This window comes from Podarcis raffonei, chromosome 17, assembly GCF_027172205.1.
Source record: "Podarcis raffonei isolate rPodRaf1 chromosome 17, rPodRaf1.pri, whole genome shotgun sequence".
In the NCBI taxonomy this organism is placed as follows: domain Eukaryota; kingdom Metazoa; phylum Chordata; class Lepidosauria; order Squamata; family Lacertidae; genus Podarcis; species Podarcis raffonei.
In genome coordinates this window covers 38,193,059-38,214,058 of record NC_070618.1, presented here as the reverse complement: position 1 = coordinate 38,214,058, position 21,000 = coordinate 38,193,059, and the positions used below count along the sequence as shown (strand labels likewise).

The window sequence follows — 21,000 nt, the reverse complement described above, 5'->3', positions numbered from 1 at the left end:
TTTATTTTTAAAAACAAAATGTCATTGAGCTTAACAATTTATTACAGTTAACCGAAAACAGCATTAATTTTAAAAGAGCATACTGCTTGAATTGTTTTCCTGTTTCTCACTGACTAACAATGGCGCCACCAACTCCTTCATTTCGCAGCTCTGGGCTTGCCTCCAACCCAACCAGGCAGGACCCTCTACCCTCCAAGCCACAAAGATTGCCACACCTGGTCCTGTGTCTCCTCAAATCACCTTTCCCCTTCCAACATAACCCTCCTTTCTCACAGGAATTGGGGCACTACTGACCAAGCGTTCCTCAGCTGCAACAAAATGCAGAGCCCAGCACCCCTCTCACCTGCCTCCATGATGAACCTGCAGACTTTGAAGTGTGTCCTGGCATCGGCAGCTACCTGACCGGCCTCTGACAACCCAGCAGAATCCATGAATGTTGGTGTGTTCCAAAGAGCCTGCAGAAACAAAAAGAACCCAAAACTGCCTTAGGAAACGCCCCTAGGAAACGGCCTAGGCAAAGCCCCTTGCTCCCAATATGATGCTGCTCTTTGAGTCCCATTCCTTTGACTGACAGTCAGCTGCTACCACCTGCTCCACTCCCTAAGGCCATGGCAGTCTAGCAAGAGTTGCATGCTCAGGCTGCACTGAATTAAGGACAGATATGGAGGGAAGGGACGCAGGTGGTGCTGTGGCGTAAATCACAGAGCCTAGGGCTTGCCAGTTGGAAGGTTGGCGGTTCAAATCCCTGTGACGGGGTGAGCTCCTGTTGTTCGGTCCCAGCTTCTACCAACCTAGCAGTTCAAAAGCATGTCAAATTGCAAGTAGATAAATAGGTACTGCTTCGGCGGGAAGGTAAACGGCGTTTCCAGGCACTACTCTAGTTTTGCCAGAAGCGGCTTAGTCATGCTGGCCACATGACCCAGAAAAACTGTCTGCGGACAAATGTCGGCTCCCTTGGCCAATAAAGCGAGATGAGCACAGCAACCCCTGAGTTGTTTGTGACTGGACTTAACTGTCAGGGGCCCTTTACCTTTACCTTTTTATGGAGGGAAGTCCATCTCTGCCTAAAAGCAAAACATTATCTAAAACAGCTGGGGGGCACTATTTATAACTCCTGTCAAGAGGAGCACCTAATACTAGCACCCATGCTCATAGCAAGTTGTAGCGCAAGGAGGACAGGATTAAATGGAAACGGCATCCAGAAAATACAAGAACGTGCTTGTTCCTAACATATGGTAAGGCAACACTTTATACGCTCACACTAAGAGAAGGGATGCAGCTCTGGCCTACTTCCACTGAATCAGCGGTGTGGGTGGGAGAGGGTGTTGGAGAACCCCCAGAACAGCACATGGGAGGAGGAGGAGGGAAGATGAATCTGCCATGCAAGCCGAACTGGAAGAGTGCGACACTGATATTCCTCCCACTGCAAACAAATCAGAGGAGTTCCCAGCAGGACATTGTGAAAGTATCTGTACAGGCCAGTGAGAAAGAACCACTAAGCTACAGGCCGGATCTGGCCCATGGCACCTCTGCCAAGGCCACACTCCTCCTCCTCCTCCGTCAGAGCAGGGAAAACCTCACCCACAGTTCAGCAGAGGCAGGATTCATGGGTGATGTTCCTCAGGATTGCTGGGGTGGGGGAGTCTTAAGCCTTCACTTCCCCATCCAATAAAAATGAGTTAAGAAAAGCTAAGAGCAGTGTGCGTGGGATTTGGAGGGGGGGCGTTAAACCTGCCCTCCCTCCCCATCCTGATGATACATCTTCGTGTGGGGGGAGGGTGATGTGTCTTTCTCTCTGTGTAAGTGGGGGAGCCCCTGCCAGGTTATCTGAGAGCGAATATGGCTCTGGAAGGCAAGGGAGGGAGCATGTGTATATATGCACATATACATATGCATATATATATATATATATATATATATGGGCAGCCACTCTCCTCCTCCAGCTATCTTTTCTACTCTAGAGGAAGTATGCACACTCAGAATCAACTAACATGAATCAGAACGGAAGAAGAGCTCTGCCGGACCATGTCAATGGCCTTTCCAAGCCAGCATCCTGTTCTCACCTTGACTGACCAGGTGCCCCAATGGGAAACCCACAATTCATTAATGCCAGGGCTGTTTAAAAACAGGGATGGAGGAACCTGTGGTACTGCTGGGACTCCCAAAAGCCCCAGCCGATTTGAGCAACAGTAAGAGATCAGGGGAGTTGCATCCACCAACATTTCTTAAGGTATCTCCAAAAATGGGTTCTGCAGTCAGTGAAGAAAGTGGAGTGGAAGGAAGGAGGAACGCAAGAAAGGCACACCATGCCCAGCCCCTCAACCATGGTAGGAAAGTCCCTCTGGCATTACAGTGCCGAGGCCGAGGCAGCAGAACCCAGAGCCTGCAAAGTTCAGCCCAGCTGGTGCCAATCTAGTTTGCACACTAGGAAGGCGAAGTATGTCCACCCAATTTTTTTGGTTGCTCACCTCGATTTGTCAAAAAATAACATGTCTTGTACAAATTATAACATCCTTCAAAATATAAAATACAAAAGTAAAATGTTATCAGAACTTTGTAAGATACAACGAAGGTCTTTCTGCATAAGGCTGCGCCCCTCGAGAGGTCTGCGCCCTGGGCGGCTGCCCGGCTGCCCTGAGGATGGCGCCGGCCCTGCAGAGCCCACCCCCCGCTCCGGAGCCTCCCTGGTTTCCATCTGCACAAAGGAAAGGAGGGCGCAGCCCCGCCCTCGCCCGCCGCCCCCCCCCTCCGGTGCCCCGACCCACCCCGGGCACTCGCTCGCCTCCGCGGACCTGCTCCTGGCGGGAGCCGAGGCGCGCAGCTGCCGGCGCGGGAGGCCGCGGAGCAGGCGCCGCCGCGCGGGGGGAGGAGGAGCCCGGCCCGGCCGCGCGCTGCAGCCCTGCGTGGCGCCTCCGCGCGGACCAAAGGCAGCCGAGCCGGCGCGCAGCTCCCGGGCCCCGTCGCCCCCAAGCGGAGCCGGGCCGGAGGCGCGCGCCAGGAAACGTCCTCTCGGGCGCGGCGCCGTCTTCCTCCGCGCGCTCCGGTGCGCTCTTCCTGCTCTCCGCCCCTCGGCCGGCCTTCCCTGCCTCGCCTGGGCGGAGACTTCTTTCCCGCCGAGGCTTCCAGGCGCAGCGCTGCCCTCGCCGGCTGCTGCCCCGGGCGCGCTTCTTCGGCGCAGCGCTGCAGTGACACGTCCTCGCCCTCCGCCTCGCCTCCGGGGCTCGGGGAAGCAAGGGAAGCGGAGGCCTGAAGCTCCGGCCCGGGCAGGTTTTTCCGTGAGCAGCAGGGAAACACAAACGGGGAAACACACCGCGGAAAGAGCTTTTGGAGCCTTCCAGGTTCCGGGAAGGACTGGCGAGGGCTCCGGGAGCAAGGCAGAGCTCTTTCCACGGACAGGTCCCCGTCCCCCCCGCCAACTCGCCCTTGCTTTATTTCCCCGCCACCCGCACAAACCTGTGGTCGTGCAAGTGTAAGATGCGAGTTACCTGTAACTGAAAAGAGCCGTGGCGTGTGTTTTACGACGATTCCCCACGAGAGGGTGCCGGTTCAAAATTCATTTGGAACCAAATGGCCTGACGGATGGATGAGGCTGCAGTCCGGAGTTACCCATCGCTAAGGAGGAAGCCTCCCATTGGGCACAGTGGAATTTACTTCTGAGTAAATAGCTAAGCAGCAGCATACACTAGACCTAAGCCTAAGCAAGGCAACTGAAACAACATGTTTGCTCTGCCTCCATTCGCGTCCTCTTGTTTTCCTTTTTTTCCCCCCCAAAAAATTATTACATTTTCCACAATTATAACACTTATGACCAAACAAAACACAAAGAAGAAAAAGGGGGGGAAAGACAGCATAAGAAAAAACAATATAGTGCATTACCAAAAAGATATAACCAACACCACAACATATATAAAAAATAGGAAAAAGAACATGTCCTCTTGCTTTCCTGTTTATCTTATAATACAAATCATAGCCCAGTTGGTAGAGCATGAGACTCTTAATCTCAGGGTTTGGGGTTTGAGCCCCACATTGGACGAAATATTCCTACACTGCAGGGGGTAGGACTAGATGACCCTCGTGGTTCTTTCCAACTCGACAATTCTATGATTCATAGAACTCTGCACTTAGAAGGGACACAAAGTGTCATGGAGTCCAACCCCTGCACAGCTAAATAAATATTAGACTGTAAAGTACCGTGCACATCGATGACAATTGTAAGGTCTCAAATACAGAATCAATGTTCAAAAATGTACAAGGCAAACATATATAAACCACATCTCTGAAATAGTACAGGAGAGCAATCCTGAAGCCATTTTGACTCTCCCAAATTGACTTCAAGTATTTCTCTGCAAGGAGGAAGGAAATGGGTAAAGCTTTCCAATTGTTTTTGGACTGTAGGGGCTTACACCTCCCTGAAAAAACAGTCTGGCAAGTATCTGTTAAGCTGAGCAAACTATCAATATGTGTAAGAGGTTCAGTAACTAAAGTATTTACCATCTCAAAAGAATGGCCAGGCTGCCCAGAAAATGCAATCAAGTAAGGCATTATCTGGTATCCTGGCAGACAGGGGAGAAGCAACACACTCAAATTTCTGCTGAAGACCACCTCTTTCTGTGACGTAGGTATGATTTTTGGGGGTGGTCTTGGGTTACAGGGTGGGCAATTTCAAAAGTCTTTATAAGGGCTTACGCACCATTGTTCTGGGTCTCTGCCACCTCCTTGCAAGGAGGAGAGGGAACTTTGTTGCAACAGAAAAATAAAGATCTGCCTTGCTTTCTATGGATCTTGCCTCCATCCATTCATCTCTTACTGATCATGGACTTAGGGGACTCAGTCCCTTGGGGAGTTGGGCATCAAAAGCCAACCCCCCCTATTTTTTCTATACCATAATATACATCAGAGCCAGCTGATCTTGGTTTTCTTGATGGCATCTGTCTGTCTCAGGAAGAGTGTGCCATTGGGGGCAAAGTCAACCCGTTGGAGAGTTAACAGCTGCTATGGCTGTTGAGACCAATGCAGGAGAGGCATATTTTGTTGCAGCTGGGGCAGACGAGGGCATCTAGTTGTGCACAATGGTGTTTCTACAGGAAAACACATGGTGTTTACCCTATTGGAAGCCTCTGGTCAGTTTCAGCACAGTTGTCAGTTTGCAACCCAGAGTTTCCCCCTTTAAATTTGAGAATGGGTCTTTTCCTGTCTCTCTTCCATCTGGTGCTGCCATTCACACACTTCTTCGCCAAGCAGGTTGGTAGGGTGGGGGCTGGGAGTTGAGACAAATGATAGAAGCAGGTGAAAAAAATGGATGGGAGAGCCCACCACTGCCTCACCAGCCCCAACCCCATCCAGCCTCCAGTGGAGTTCTCCAATGAAGCCTGGAAAAAAGGAAATGTCCTGCATTTGTGCAGACTGCTCAACTCATGGCTGGTTGCACATTTTCAATCTATGCATTTGTACTGCAGTGACTGAGGGTCTGAAACAACATTTGGGAGGATATCCTTTTCGTTAGAAGGCTGTTGAGGAACATGCCTCCAAGGTTCAAGTCTCTGTCACAGTGAAAAAGTCCTGGGGCATCTGAAAAATCAGGCAGTTTATTGTGACGTGCACTTTCAAATCCATAGTCAAGGGTCAATTTCACGAAGTGCAAATTATTGACATATAAATACAAATTTACTAAGCCTAACCTAACTTTCACCACATACATAGAGTAAATTGGAAGAGCACACTGGGCACTGAGGTACACCAGAAGAAAAAACCCAGTGAACACGATTTAAAGGTAACAGAAGTGCAAGGAACATATTCAGATAGCAAGATAAAAGCCACAAACAAAACATGACCTACATTTTCTGGAACATCAGAGCTTGAATACTGTGTGCCACAGCAAATAATGCTGTGGCCTTGGCCATGTGAAACCTGGTTTCAAAATCCAACTCAGCCGCAAATACTACATATTATCTTGCAATATCTGTAGGTCATGGGGGGGGGGGGATGTACGTAAGTTATTATGATGGTGTAAATTAAGGAAAGGGTTTATTGGCTTGTTGCTATTCTTCGTTTTGCTTTGTGATGTATTCTTGTGTATTTTTATGTTGTGAACTGTCCTGTGGTCGAAGGACAGTATACTAGTAGTAGTAGTAGTAGTAGTAGTACAACAACAATGTTCAAAGGCTGAACATTGTTGGAATTTCTGGGTTAGCGCCATCGACTAATGGCGGATTCTCTCCGAGCTCCGGAGGGAATCAGCTCCGCAGGATTTGGGTCTTGCCGCTGCGGCGATGCGGGGACCCTCAGAAATCACAGGCGCTGAAGCCTGTGAACCTGGTGACTCGGCGGGCACCATTTGCGCCCCCCCCCCGACCCGCGAAGGAGCCTTTTTAAAGGCTTTGGAACGGGGGACGGGGCGAGCGGTGCGGTGCTGAGAGTCGACTGCTTCTCCTGCGGAGTGAAGCCGCATGCCATGGTCAGAGAGCGCTGACTTCTTCTTGTGAACAATTGGACTTTAAAAGCAACAACCCATGAGTAGTACGGAAATTGGATTTGCAAAGAAAAAAATTTTTTGAATTAGGCACGATCAGGGAAGGCGCAAACAAGAAGTCCGTCTCCCCGTCTTGTAAATAATTTAAAGCAAGGACTAGTTAACTAAGGTCGAGAGAACTTCTTCTTCTTTATTGGGTAAAAGACATTAATTTCACGATTTGGCAGTATAAGTAATTTCACTGGAGGATAAGAGCTAATTTTGAGAGCTGAAGTGCCACCCCCCCCGGACCCGGGAGTGATCCGCGAGAGAGCCTGTTGAGGAGATATAGAAGAGTTTGACAGCTGTCAAATTAGCTGTCAAGAAGGAAAAAGAGAACTTTGTTTCTGCTGTCTCTGCTGGATATATTTGTTTCAATTTGGTTATATTTTGCTGAAAACAAGGAAGAACTGATACAAACTAACTTGATTTTTGGATTTGAACTGGAAGGAAGATTAAGTAACCAAAATCCCTCTAGAGGGGGTTTTGGGACATTACAAGAATGGCCGAAGGAGGAAAAATTCAAGCTAAATTGGACAGAGTTTTTCTTCTCTTGGGAAAGTTACAAGGTCAAATTGATGTTTTGGCTACCAATGTTGCAACTCTGGACTTAACAGTAAACAAATTCATTGAATTTGATAAGGATTTGACTCAGGAAGTTCATGCAGCTGGACAAGAAGAGAAACTTGAGAGATTTGAGAGTGTGGAGAAAGAGATATATGTTGTTTCTGAGGAAAAGGAAGGAGGAGATGTAATGTTGCAGATGACAAAGGAGAGCCAGAGGCCTGACATGATGGTTACAAAGGAAAATAAGTACTGGATGATGAAAATCTGGTCTGAATTGGAGATTGAAGAATGGAGAGATCTCCTTATGTGGAGATCTGAAGACCTATGGATTACAAATTTGATTAAGGTGGAAGTTGGAGCTTTCGGGACATTTGGACTTAAAAGGAGTAAGAAACAAGATTCGGGCTCCACTTTTAAGTATGGAGGTCTGGCTGGAAGAAACATGGACCCTACTGGGACAGAGCTTCTCCGAGATCTGGTGTTTAATACCAAGGACTACCAAAAAAACCGGCAGAGAGGAATTGAGAGAGAATTAAGAGCCTCGGACGTGAGGTCTCCAGGCTGATAGTAGACTAAGACTGATGGACATTTGTTGGGGATCGAAACCGGGAAAGGGGTGGGGTGGGGTTTGGGAATCCAAAGGGTGTACAATTATAATCTGTTTTTTTATTTTGTTTTGTTATTAGTATGAAAATTGGGGAATTTGTGGAAGGGAATTTGGGTCGACTTTAGAAAAAAGTTTTAAGAATGAGCACTGATGTACAAATATTGATGTTTATAAGTTAAAATTGGTTTTTCTAAAATGAATTAAATATAAAAAGGTCAAAAATTGGGGATAAGAACTTGTTGAACTAACAATTTGAATTGGAATATAAGAAGGGGAGGTGTGGGGAAGTCAGGGAAATATGTTATTGAAAATACGGATTGTAAACTTTATGTGTTTTTAACTTTTTTGTTTTTTGTTTTTTGATTTTTTAATGTATTAAGGTGGAAAATCTCAATAAATATCTTTTTTTTAAAAAAGGCTGAAGTTGTTTAGAACCTCAGAACAGAATTTTGAAACCAGAAGGAGCAGAAAGTAGCTTAGTTTAGTTTATAGTAAATGAAGCTTTCTTAAAGGTGAATTCTAGCAAGACTAACATATTCTCAGGTTTTCCTGTGTTTTCCTCAATATCACACAGCCCTGATGGTTAACAATTTATATTCACCTGAGTTATTCCAATAAAGGATGTGAAAATCTTCCACTATATTAAAACCTGTGCTTTGTGTCTTAGATTATGTGTTCTAAGTATCTAATACTTGCAGTAGCTGAAAACCAGTGTTTGATATATGGGGGGGGGCAGAGGGGATCTGTCCCCCTTGCCTTTTGTGACAGCTTATTTGGTTGCTTTTAGAAGAGGGGAAATGGTGGTGAGTCAAGGGTGGGGCTCCTGAACTTCTTCTAAATCCCCTTTAACTCCCCTCCTCCCATATGAACATCCTGCTTGAATCTCATTAACACGGGGGGGGGGGAGCGGATTAAAACTTCTCTTTAGCACCCTTGCCAGAAGCCACATCATGCCAAGCTGCAGTGTTGTGCGAAGGAGCCAGGAGTTGGCACCTGCCCAGTTCCATACTGTTGTACTCCCATCAGTAATTGATACTCGGCAGCTTGCACTGCTACAACCTTGACAGAAATGTTTCATACACATCATCCACCAGCTACTACCTGGGTCAGAAGAGCAGGATGTTCAAATCTCCTGGCCATCTCCTAGGCTGAACTCCATCTGAATTCAGTGAGAAAGAGCAGCATGGGCACTTAACACAGGGAAAACTCTGGGCACGGGACTGCTGCCACAAGCAACAGAGAGAATGAGTTGATCCTTCAGAGAGATGCATCGTGAGGGTTTTGCTGAGTGCTGAGAAATCAGGATAAACATACTGGGAGCTACTTTTGCATTTTAGCAAAAATATATTTAATTCTAGGCCAGTGACAGACAATAGTTTTTTAAAACATGAGAGAACTGCACTCATGTGGTGTGCTACTCACATACTCCTTTTGTTCCACAGTAGTCTCTTGTACGCCTCCTTCCGGAAACTCTTGCAGCCAAGTTGGTGCCAAATGTATTGCTCTGCTTTCCTTTGGACCCCATCAGTGAGGCTGGGAGAGGGGGTCTTGTTGTCTGGGCTGCCCAGGACCCCCATACACTCTGCCCAAGCGTGCACCACAGGGAGGTTCCTTTGGTGCTACTATCACAGCAGAAACAATGCAGGAGGTAGCAGTTACAAGTTACTGGTCTCTGCAGCCACAGCAGGTGCTGTGATTCTCCAGTGGTATTACTTCACACACACACACACCAAGGTGTACTCCATTGCCTCTTAAGACAGGCGGATGCCAACAACAACAAGTCCCTGGTCAAACAAGTTTTGCATGCTTTTGAAACAAGATCAAATCTGCCAAATCTGTTTACCAGGGGGTAGCTGATGAACCTTCATTGCTTTGACAATGGAATGAGGTGGTAAAGAAGATTTCAAGTTTCTTGCAAATTACATAAAGGAAGTCGGAGAAGGATGGGGAATAAACAAGGCGAGGCTGGAGACAGCTTTCTTTTGTTGGGGTTCCTACTTCATGCTCGCAATTTAAAATGATAACACCACTTTGCAGAGTTGTTTGCTTTTCTAAGCTATATGTTGTATATTAGTTGGCTGAAGGTGTTCCTAGGTCTTGCCTTAAAGTTCAGTGTGATTTGCAAGTTGAACCTATGCAGTCAGAAGTAAGCGCTACTGAGTTCAATGCAGTTCACTGCCAGGAAATTATGCACAGAACCACAGTTGTGCCTCATGGATGATCAGGGATGTAAATTCATGTCTCCTGGATCAACACAGCTCCCTGGATTTTGGACTTTCCTTGACGTTGTGGCAATGGGAGCTGCCATGGCATATGTGGTAATGAATTTCCTAAGTGCTGCCTTTGAACAGAGGTTCCCACATTGTTCCAGATGCTCAGCCCTACTCTCTTGCCTCAGAGGGAGCTGTTGCCTGGCAACTGCCAGAAAGGGAAGATGCACCTCCATCATGAGCTGAGCAAGGTCCAGCTGTCCAGCACCAGTCCTGTGCCTAGACGGAGGCTCTGCTACCTACTAGGCAGAAGCCACATGGCAGCCAAAAGGAAGACCAAGGCAGGAAATGCTTGCTGACTAATCCTGGCACCAAAGAGACACTCTGGCATTAATGTCCCTGATACCAGACCTGGATGTGATTTTTACTGAGATTTTTTTTGCAGTTTTGAGAGACCCTCAGGATTATAAAGTGGCAACAAAACTATTCTAAATTAAATAAAGGCTGAAAATACAAAGCTGGGGTTCAGCTTTTAACTCTACAACAGAGATTTATTTCCAGATCAAGGAATTTGTTTTACTAGATTATCTGTGTGACTCATTGAGGGGAACAGAGCCACATGCTACTGAAGAAGGCAGCCCCCTTCCCTCTGATGGTGGGGGGTGGGCTTTTAGCGTATCAATAATGTTATTAGAGAGAGAGAGAGAGCGCACACAAATTCATCATTTCAATGCCAGTGCTCATATAGTCAAAGGGGCACCATCCATGCAAAACCCACAGTTCCTGGAAATAGAAACAAAATATTTAGAAAATAATCCAAAAAACAAAGACTGTGCATTCTTAGTGGTCACAGAATGTTGAATGACTGCTGTGGGCAGTGGCGTAGCATGGGTTGTCAGCACCCGGGGCAAGGCAAGTAATTTGCACCCCCTAACCCGTGGATTTGCGCCCCCTAACCCGTAGATTTGCGCCCTCTAACCCTAACCCCCAGATGTTGCGCCCGGTGCGGCCGGCCCCCCCTGCACCCCCCACGCTACGCCACTGGCTGTGGGGGAAATGGAATGGAGTATTTCCCCAAAGGGATGCAGGTGGCGCTGTGGTCTAAACCACTAGGCATAGGGCTTGCCGATCAGAAGGTCGGTGGTTCGATTCCCCACGACGGGGTGAGCTCCCGTTGCTCTGTCCCAGCTCCTGCCAACCTAGCAGTTCAAAAGCACATCAAAGTGCAAGTAGATAAATACCGGTACATACTGCTCCAGAGGGAAAATAATTGGCATTTCCATGCGCTGTTCTGGTTCGCCAGAAGCGGCATAGTCATGCTGGCCACATGACCCAGAAAAACTGCGAACAAACGTCAGCTCCCTTGGCCAGTAAAGCGAGATGATCACCGCAACCCCAGAGTTATTTGTGACTGGACTTAACTGTCAGGGGTCCTTTACCTTTTATTCCCCCCCCCAAAAGAGCATGGCTGACTGAAGAGGAACCTTTTTGGTCCAGTGGGCCAGATCTTCATCAACCCCTACCCTGTGAGCCAACAGATAGGCAGAAACACCCCACATCTCAGTCATCTGACATCATGTGAGTTCCCACAGGGAACTTGCTCATGCACCTGAACAAAGCAAGACTGAACTCCCTGCACCTCAGCTGGTGCGCAGGAAGGTCAATCCTGCTTTCCACAGGGTGCAGCTGATCCAGATCCATGCCTGACATCACTTTGACATCAAGGGCGGGGCCTGCAGGGGAAACAAACTTACAGGTCAAATGGGGAGGCCTAGAGGGTCAAAACTGGCCTGTGGGCCAGATGTTCCCCACCTCTGGCCTCTGGAATAGATTAATAATGGCAAAACTTTGCAAAGAGCCCTGAGGAAAGCACCTTGTAAGGCTGGTTTCTAGTTCTAAGGTTTTCTTATTACGTTTGTATATCACCTTTCCTGCAGGGACATTGAGCCGTGTGCTACTGAAGAAAGCAGCCGGTGTCAGAACTGCGTCTTTACAGCAAGTGTGAGGAAACTTGTTCAGCCCAAAGGCCACATTTCCTCACGGAGAGCCTTCTGAGGTCCACACTGCCATAGCAGCCAAGGCCAAAGGGAAGAGCAGCAGCAGCAATGGATGGGACTCTCACCTTCGTACTGCAGGTTCCATTTCAACCCCATGGAAGCCAGAGTGTTTGCTGCATGTGCCTCTTTCTGAGGCAAGCAAGAAGAATTATCCCAGTTCAAATGTGGAGCAGATTCAGAGGGAGAAACCCATGTAAAGCAGAGGTTGGTGGGCTTGCAATCTAATGAACAAAAGGGGCATGTGGCATCCCCTCACCTGCCATGTTTCACATGGATCCAGCCCCTCTCACATGTGGCGTCACAGCTCCTTGGATGGTCAGCCATGTTGGGTTGATCAAAGAAAGAAAGCTTTTGAGGTGCATGGAGCTGTTTGGCACGAGGTAGAACACTGTAGCATCCCAAAGCTTGTTAGTGTTTGTTCTCTAGAAGGCCGCTTCCATGTTGTTGCGGAAGCTGCCTATAAATGCAAAAAGGCATCTAGAGCTGAAGCGGTAAGAGGAGATGTAGGCGGCAGCTGTTCTAGACGTATTAAGCCTGGTGAGACTCTGCATTCATGATTCCCAACCTTCATTCCATCTGGCCATTGCAGCTAAAGGTCCAAGCCCTTTTCTCTGATGTGCTACATTTGCCACAAAGTAATGCACTGTCTGAAGAACCACAGTGCTATGTGTGTATGTGCACACACAACCACCATTGGGAGGTAAGCTAAAACAGTCTCCCCCCCCCACTTCCCGTTACCGTGGTTTCCATTCACATGTGAGCCATCAGTTTGTGACTAGAAACTTTTTTTCCCTGGGCTGGGGGAACATGGAGAGAACAACTTATTATTTGCTACTGTTTAGCTAGGATCTATGCTGATTTCCAGCAGCTTTCATGGGGGTGGGGTGGGCAGGGAACAGCCTGAGAATCAATCAGACCCATTAGGAGTAGCGAGTCAAGTAGCGAGCCTTTTAAAAGTCTCAGGTATCACATCTCCTTGAAGTCACCGCTGATCATCAGGGAAGCGGGCAGAATGCTAACTGCAAATTGGGTTTGGGGGGGAGGGAGAGAGAAGACATTGCAGGTCATGGGGAAGAGAAGGCAAGGAAGCAGAGACATTTTCAGACCACCACGTACTCCTCCTATCCATCTCAGGATCATTTGTCCAAATTTAACAGGGTCAAACAGCAGTCCAGGTGGCCATGGATGAGCCCTCCTTGCCTGACCCAGGCAGGGCCATCCCTACCATTAGGCACAGTGAGATAAGCACCCAGTGGGTAGAGAGGGGAAGTAGGTGTCCATTTGACTTACAGTTTCAAATTAGATTGGACCTGGTTTGGTGGGAACTACAAAACAGACGCATATTGTGGCTAACATTGTGTGTCTGCAGCCTCACAAGGCAGCAGTGGGAGCACGCTGGACGCAAACAGGAATGTGTACACAGCCACCCTCACATGCTCCTATCCATTTCTTTATCCAAATAAGCAAGGATACATTCTGGTCAGACCAACATATTTGGGCTGTGAAGCACAGGAATTGGGAAGTGTGGCCTGGGGACACTTCCAAGGGCCAAACAGAGAGGCATGGAGGGCCACAGTCTACCCTGTGACTTCTAAGCTAGCCTGCTGCCCTTGTGTGTGAGGGAGGACATCAGCCTAGTCACCAGTGTTGAAGCAAGATTCAACCACCCACGCAGTCAGCCTCTATATCTGGAATGGGGAGGAGATATCACCTTGTCTTTCACCTCAGGTAGCACAAAGTCTTGGGTGGACCTTGCAGATAGCTGCCCATCCAAATATACAAGTCCAAATGGTTTAGAATAGAGGTCAACTATTGGAGGTGCTGAATCTGAGAGATGTTCCCAGCTCTTAAAAGATAAGGAGGTGTGAAGAAATTGGCTTCCTTTGCAATGGAGCTTTTCTGACAGGCCACTGAAGAGGACAGATGTATTGGCCTGTGGCCCCCCTCCTTCTAAATGACCCTTCAGGAAAATTAGCTGCTGACCAGAGGTCTACAGGACCATCTTAGGCACATCTGAGTTCAATGTGGCTTACTTCAGAGTGGGTAAATGGGTATAAGTGCAGCCTTTTAGGGACTGTACTGTCTTTATTTCACAACAGAACCACTGAATAATGCAGTGGGCTCTGCAATAGGATGCTGCTTCACATGTGCTTGACCTTTTCTTTTCTTTTCTTTTCTTTTTTGCATGGCTTGGAGATCTGCTCAACCTGTATGTGAATGTATGAATACACAAACCATATACCACAGAATGTCAGTAATTGTTCAGCCAGTGGCAGACTTTGCCTCTCATGCTCCACTGTGCAGAGCTGTAGTGGCGCCCCCTGCAGCACAGCACCCTGTGTGGCCAAACTGGTTGCACAATTCTCAAACCGCTTCTGGTACAGTGACCTCTTTCCCAAGGAAACCAGACCTGCAGGGCCAGGACATCTCAGCACTTTGAAAACTGGACAGGAGTCTACACAGCCATTATGATATGTAATATTTCCAGCCTCAAAGGCTTTCAACTATGAATTGACTTTCCCTTGCCAGGAAAAATAAATTTAATAATCTGTAATTCAGAAGTACTGAGACTTTTAAATGAAAATCCCTGCCTATCCCATGTCTGGAGGTTATTTGGGGACATGCTATGTGAGAATGAGAACAGAAAGAGAACTTTTCCAAATATGAAATTAGAAACTGTTGTGCATATAGAATTAAAGGGGGGGGGCTACGTTGAGCTGTTCTTAAGTACATTTCCTGTCACTGAAAATACTCTGTATTCAAGAAGAGCACCATCTTGGTTAAAATGTCAATTGGGAGCAGAGGGGGAGGAATATAAGCAAGGTAGCCAAGACACCGGGGGGGGGGGCAGCAAGCACTATGGGATGGGATACAGTGTGGTTTACAATTGCATTATGTCTGGCCTCTTAGTTATTGATTTTTCTCCTTTTTCTATTTATAGCAGCCTCACTCAGTGTCAAATCTCTTTCAGCGGTCACAGGCTCCAGCAGAAACAGGGCTGAGAAAGGAGGCAGCAAAGCCAGACAGCTGGGAGGGGGCCGGGAAGAGACTTGGGCTGTGCAAGGATAGCATAGCTTGTAGTGCCAGCGGGAAAGAGCACCAGCCACAACGATGGCACCATCAGCACCACCATCTTAAATAAGATGGACAGTTCCACCTCCACATTCATACAGGTTCTCTCAAGAGCCAAGATGGCTGCACTCCAGCTAAGTGTATAAACTATAAAATCAAGTATACGAAGCTAAAACCATTGCATCCTGACAAAGCGTCTGTGACAGTGACCCTTGGTTTGAGGGCAGGGAGACTCCTGGGAAGCGGAGTCAAAGCACTGGCAGCTCCCCGTACCCACCAGCATGCCAGGGCTGAGGGCCTGTTTGTGGCTAGCATGGCTCTGAGGCACACCTTTCCTCCTCAACAGCTCCCTCCTCTTCCAGGTACCATCCCCACGGCACTGATTCCACCCCCGTCACCAGAGAGCAGGAGCAGCATGGCTGGGTGTGGGCCTGTGGCTATGGGCTTAAGGGCACTGCTCCTGTAATTCTGCTGCACCATCCGCTTGCCCTTTAGAAATTACAGAATGCAATGTAAGCAAAGTCATACTATGACTATGTGACTGAATCCCACCTGAAAATAGCAGCAGTCTGAAGCGCCCTCTGAGAAACAGATGAAAAGCTTTGTCACTTCCAGATGAACATTCATTCTGATTTGTTTGCAGGGAGGTTAGACAATGCCACATCAAGCAAATGTTATCCTACACTTATTCTATCACTTCCCAGATTGCAAAAAGCCCACTTTGGGAGAGGGGTTATTGGGCAAGAGTTTGAAATCAATCATAACTGTGCAACCTGAATTTGCTGGCATGTGATTGAAACCCACCTAAAAACAGAGACAGCCTGGGAATGCCCTGAATTGGATAAGATTCTACTGGATGTAGGTTTTCAGGTTGTATCGAGGGATGCTGAGACTGAAAAACACACAGCAGGTTGAATCCATATATCTATTCCTATAGCTCTATCATCTATATCTGTATTTATATCTATATCTATCTATATCAGCTGTATCCAGCCTTAAGCAAAAGCTGCATATAAGGCCCCGTGATTGAACGCTCCCCCATGAAGAGGCCTATACAACAAACCAATTGTTTCTCCACAGACCGTATTATGTCATGTTATCTTTCTTTTCTTCACCTTGGTATAGTCTCTTGAATGACTCATGCAAGGCATGTAGTCCTGAATTTAAGATGATGTCATTGCTATTCTATGATGGGAGCTAAACCTTATTTAAAAATCAATGGATAGAATTATCTGTTCCTCCAGCCCCACTGAACTATCCGAGCCCAGGAAGAGTTGTCAAATTGTCCCCTTTCCCGCAACATTTTCGATCTTGGGATGGCCACTTCTGCATAATCCAAAAAAGAAAAGGAAATGCAGCAGGCATGCGCGCACACACACACACACACACACACACACACACACACTTTGTTGTTGTTTTTTAATAAATTCTTTATTAATTTTTCAACACATATTAAAAGACAATACAAAACAATACATAAACAAACAAACATATAAACACGTATAATTTCTTAACCTTCTTTTCCTTAAGCCTTCTTTCAGCGACTTCCCCATACCTCCTTTTTCTGCATCCCTGTTTTAAATCTTTCCAGCAACCCCTGATTTTAATTACTTATAACACTTCCTTTAAATCCTTTTTCTCATGTCCAGTTGTTTATCGCTGCAATTCTATTTTACATTACTCAAAACATTTTAACACTCATTAATTTTACAACAGTTCTTAAGATAAACTTTAAATTTCTTCCAATCTTCTTCCACCGTCTCTTTCCCTTGGTCGCGGATTCTGCCGGTCATCTCAGCCAGTCCCATGTAGTCAATCACCTTCGTCTGCCACTCTTCCAGTGTGGGTAGTTCTTGTGTCTTCCAGTACTTTGCTAAAAGTACTCTTGCTGCTGTTGTCGCATACATAAAAAACGTCCTATCTTTCTTTGACACCAATTGGCCTACCATGCCCAGGAGGAAGGCTTCTGGTTTCTTCACAAAAGTGCATTTAAGCACCTTTTTCATTTCATTATAAATCCTTTCCCAGAAAGCCTTAATCTTTGGGCACGTCCACCAAAGGTGATAAAAAGTACCTTCAGTTTCATTACATTTCCAGCATTTGTTATTGGGCAAATGATAAATTTTTGCAAGCTTGACTGGGGTCATGTACCACCTATAAATCATTTTCATAATATTCTCTCTTAAGGCATTACATGCCGTGAACTTTATACTGGTGGTCCATAACTGTTCCCAGTCAGCAAACATAATGTCATGTCCAATGTCTTGTGCCCATTTAATCATAGCTGATTTAACCATCTCGTCCTGTGTGTTCCATTTCAACAGCAAGTTATACATTCTTGACAAATTCTTAGTACTGGGTTCCAAAAGCTCTGTTTCTAATTTCGACCTCTCCACCTGAAAGCCAATTTTCCTGTCCTGTTTAAAAACTTCATTTATCTGGTAATAATGAAGCCAGTCTCTTACTTTAGACTTCAATTTCTCATAACTCTGCAATTTAACTTTTCCCTCCTCATACTCTATAATTTCCCAATATTTCGGCCATTTGGATTCCATATTTAATTTTTTCACTTCCTTAGCTTCCATCGGTGACAACCACCTGGGGGTTTTGTTTTCCAACAAATCTTTGTACCTAATCCATACATTGTATAGGGCTTTTCTAACAATATGATTTTTGAAACCTTGGTGGATTTTAACCTTGTCATACCACATATATGCATGCCAGCCAAATCTATTATTGAACCCTTCCAAATCCAAAATATCTGTATTTTCAAGAAGCAGCCAATTTTTCAGCCAGCAAAAAGCCGCTGATTCATAGTACAGTTTTAAGTCCGGCAGGGCAAACCCCCCTCTTTCTTTTGCATCAGTTAGTATCTTAAATTTTATTCTGGGCTTTTTGCCCTGCCAGACAAATCTAGATATATCTTTTTGCCACCTCTTGAAACCACACACACACACTTTGAAGGGCAACACATATTTATTAACCTATGCTAATTTACGTGCCTAGGTGCCATTTTAGAAATTGGTACAACTCAAGTAAGGAAGTTTGTGACCAAGTGACCTGTCAGCCTGCTGAGTCAGCTATCCACACTAACTGTTGATGAGCCGCTCCTGTTCTCCTTCCTTATGGTCCTGTATCATTCAACCAGACTTGAAGAGAGCTGTCCTCTGCCCATCCCAGTTCTTTGTGCATGGCCTCATGGTCCAGCAGCAACCAAGATTCCAAGTCGGAAGCCATGGTGCCACAAGCTGAGGAGGGGGACCAGGTTCCTGGCTCTGGGCCTGATGGTGCTGATCAGGGACTCAGGGAACATGATGCTGGCAGGCTGGTGCAGACTAAGCTGGCTCCCACAGGACCATGGCCAATAAAATCAGAGCCAGGACCTTCACAGGCACCTTCCTTCGGGCCCTAGGAATTCAGGGCCTCCCAGACTTCTTCACCAGCCCAAGAGTGCAGTGAACACATCAGGCAAGAGGCCATAGAGAGAAGCAGCAAAGCATCTTCAGGCCAGAAGGTTGCTGCCTTACTCCCTAAGCATCTTCAGGAGCCTATGCAATCAGGGTCCCTTCAACAGGCTGTTGTGTGGACAGAGCCTTAGTCCACCCCTCCCTCTGTGCATGTGCAGAGAGAACCAGACCAGTGATAGACATGCATTGCAAAGTGCAGTAGAAGAAATGGCTATCCCAGCCTTCATCAGCCTGGGGCTGATGGGAACTGTAGTCCAAAACATCTGGCTGGAGGGCACCAGTTTGGCAAAGGCTGGGTTAAACATTTGTGTCCTGAATACAGGGGCTTCATCAGAACGCAGCTGAGGTTTGTTTAAAGAAACAACCACCAGTTTCCGCATCCTGTTCCATAATGCCTGCCTGTCTTTCACCTGTTAAAAGTAATCCTTCTCAGGAGTATGTAAGAGGGAAGGGCTACTCCAATTTTAATTGAGGAAGAAAATAAAGGTGCTTTTTATATCAGAAGTCTGGGAAGCATTAGGCAACTGTTTCTGAAGAAAGAAAGAAAGAAAGAAAGAAAGAGAGAGAGAGAGAGAGAGAGAGAGAGAGAGAGAGAGAAAGAAAGAAAGAAAGAAAGAAAGAAAGAAAGAAAGAAAGAAAGAAAGATTTAATAAAGGACATGCGACTTCTCTGACACATATCATAAATTGTGCTTTCTTTTCTGCTCTGGCTCAGCTTTGCCGAGAGTACGGGAATCACACACTGGCATCTCTTGAGTGGGTAATGGAGAAACAGAATGAACCAGCCAAGGGATGAGATCATCTGTTTATACTCACTACTTCTTCCATTAAAGTGGGGAGGGGAGGGAGGCTTTTAAGGGCTGATCGCTGGCCTGTGAAACTAGCCCTTTGTTTGTCAGGATGATTCTTGCCGTCTCTCTGCTCCTTTGTGTGTGAGCCTGACTGATGATGTGCTCCTGCCATGTCTCCCCCTTTCAAAAGAGATGGTGCCATCTGAGAGATACACTCAAAGAGACCAGCAGCATTTCAGCTAAGTAAAAGCTGCGGGGAACAGGGGAGTCATGGCTGGCCCACTGACCATTCAGCAAGGTGTTTGTGTTGAGTTGCAGACATAATAAGAACTCTGTGGATCAGATCAACTTCCTACCTCGTCCAGCATCCAGCTTCCTTGAGTGGTCAGCCAGATGCCTAAGGGATGTCTGCAGGCAGGGCATGAGGGCAGCACCCTTCTTCTCCTTCTGTGGTTCCTTAGCGACTGGTGTTTAGAGATGCCGCCTCTGATTCTGGCTGAAATACATGGCCATTGTGATGACGAGCCATTGACAGCCTTTTCTTCCATGAATCTGTATAATCCCCTTTTAAAACTGTCTTAAGTCCTTGGCCTTCACACTACATTTCATAAGTTATTGCTGCATCTTGGAAGTAAAAGAGAAAAGAAAACAGGGCATTAATAAAGATGTTGTGTGGGTTGTTCTCTTGTTCTGTAGGTTGTTCCTGTATTGCTGTGAGCACTAGGGCTCAGCAAATACGTCCATTTCGGTTTCTCTCGGTTTCCTATTTCTCCAATTGAAAGTTTGGTTCACGGGTCATTTTCACACCAGTTTGTGAGTTCTTTTGAAAAAAGTCCTCATGAGAATTCCTCAGCATTTTGGTGCACATTTCCACATAATATACACATATTTATATGAATTTTGTGATATACACATTTTTAAAAGCATATATTTCATAATTCTAGTTACAGGTAGGTAGCCGTGTTGGTCTGACGCAGTTGAAACAAAATAAAAAAATACCTTCCAGTAGCACCTTAGAGACCAACTAAGTTTGTTATTGGTATGAGATTTTGTGTGCATGCACGCCACACAAAAGTTCATACCAATAACAAACTTAGTTGGTCTCTAAGGTGCTACTGGAAGGAATTTTTTTATTATATTTCATAACATTAGGCTTTAATTCAATAGGACTTACTCTGAGTAGACATGTTTAGGATTGTGCTGCCTGTAAGGCACATACATACATCCACACACACACACACACACACACACACACACACACACACACTGAGCACAGACCTGGTCAGCACTCCTGGTGTAAACACAAACAGAAACCAATCTAAAACTAATTATCTGAAATATTGGAATGTGTGAGAGGCCCTGCTTTGCCACACATGGCATCCATAATATGCCTCCTATCCTTAATTTACATCCTGGATGAGATGTATGTCTGGTTTTAATGTTTCACCTGAACAAAGCTTATGGCTTGTTTCTCTTGAAGCAAAACAAACCATGATCAGTAGTTTGGGCATAGCACTAAGCCAACTCCTGCATGGTTGATTCCTTACTGGAGGAAGAAAGGGACCAAGTGGGAGCCCTTAAGCTGCAGGTGCTACCATGGTTAAGGCTTAGTACTGCATCCAAACAGTAGGGATTTATTTACACTTAAAGTGAATAGGGAGTGAGGATCTAGGCTGGTACAGAGTGAGGTAAGGGTGCTTAACCCTTTCCCCTCTGCTATCC

At 46.3% G+C, this 21,000-nt stretch overlaps 1 protein-coding gene across 4 annotated transcripts in view; it reads right to left on the bottom strand.

Moving 5' to 3' along the window:
* CCNQ (cyclin Q) overlaps positions 1-21,000 on the bottom strand; it is a 69,102-nt gene that overhangs the window by 6,479 nt on the left and 41,623 nt on the right. Inside the window, exons 1-2 of one of the 4 annotated variants that reach the window (XM_053371096.1) lie at positions 2,793-2,847; positions 344-455 (exon numbers count right to left, since the gene is read on the bottom strand). In XM_053371096.1, the coding sequence (XP_053227071.1) occupies positions 344-431 (88 nt within the window). In that variant the 5' untranslated portion in view covers positions 432-455; positions 2,793-2,847. Of the gene's footprint in view, positions 1-343; positions 456-1,581; positions 1,817-2,765; positions 2,848-21,000 lie in introns of those variants that run through there. The other 3 variants (XM_053371095.1, XM_053371094.1, XM_053371093.1) reach the window with 3 other exon arrangements.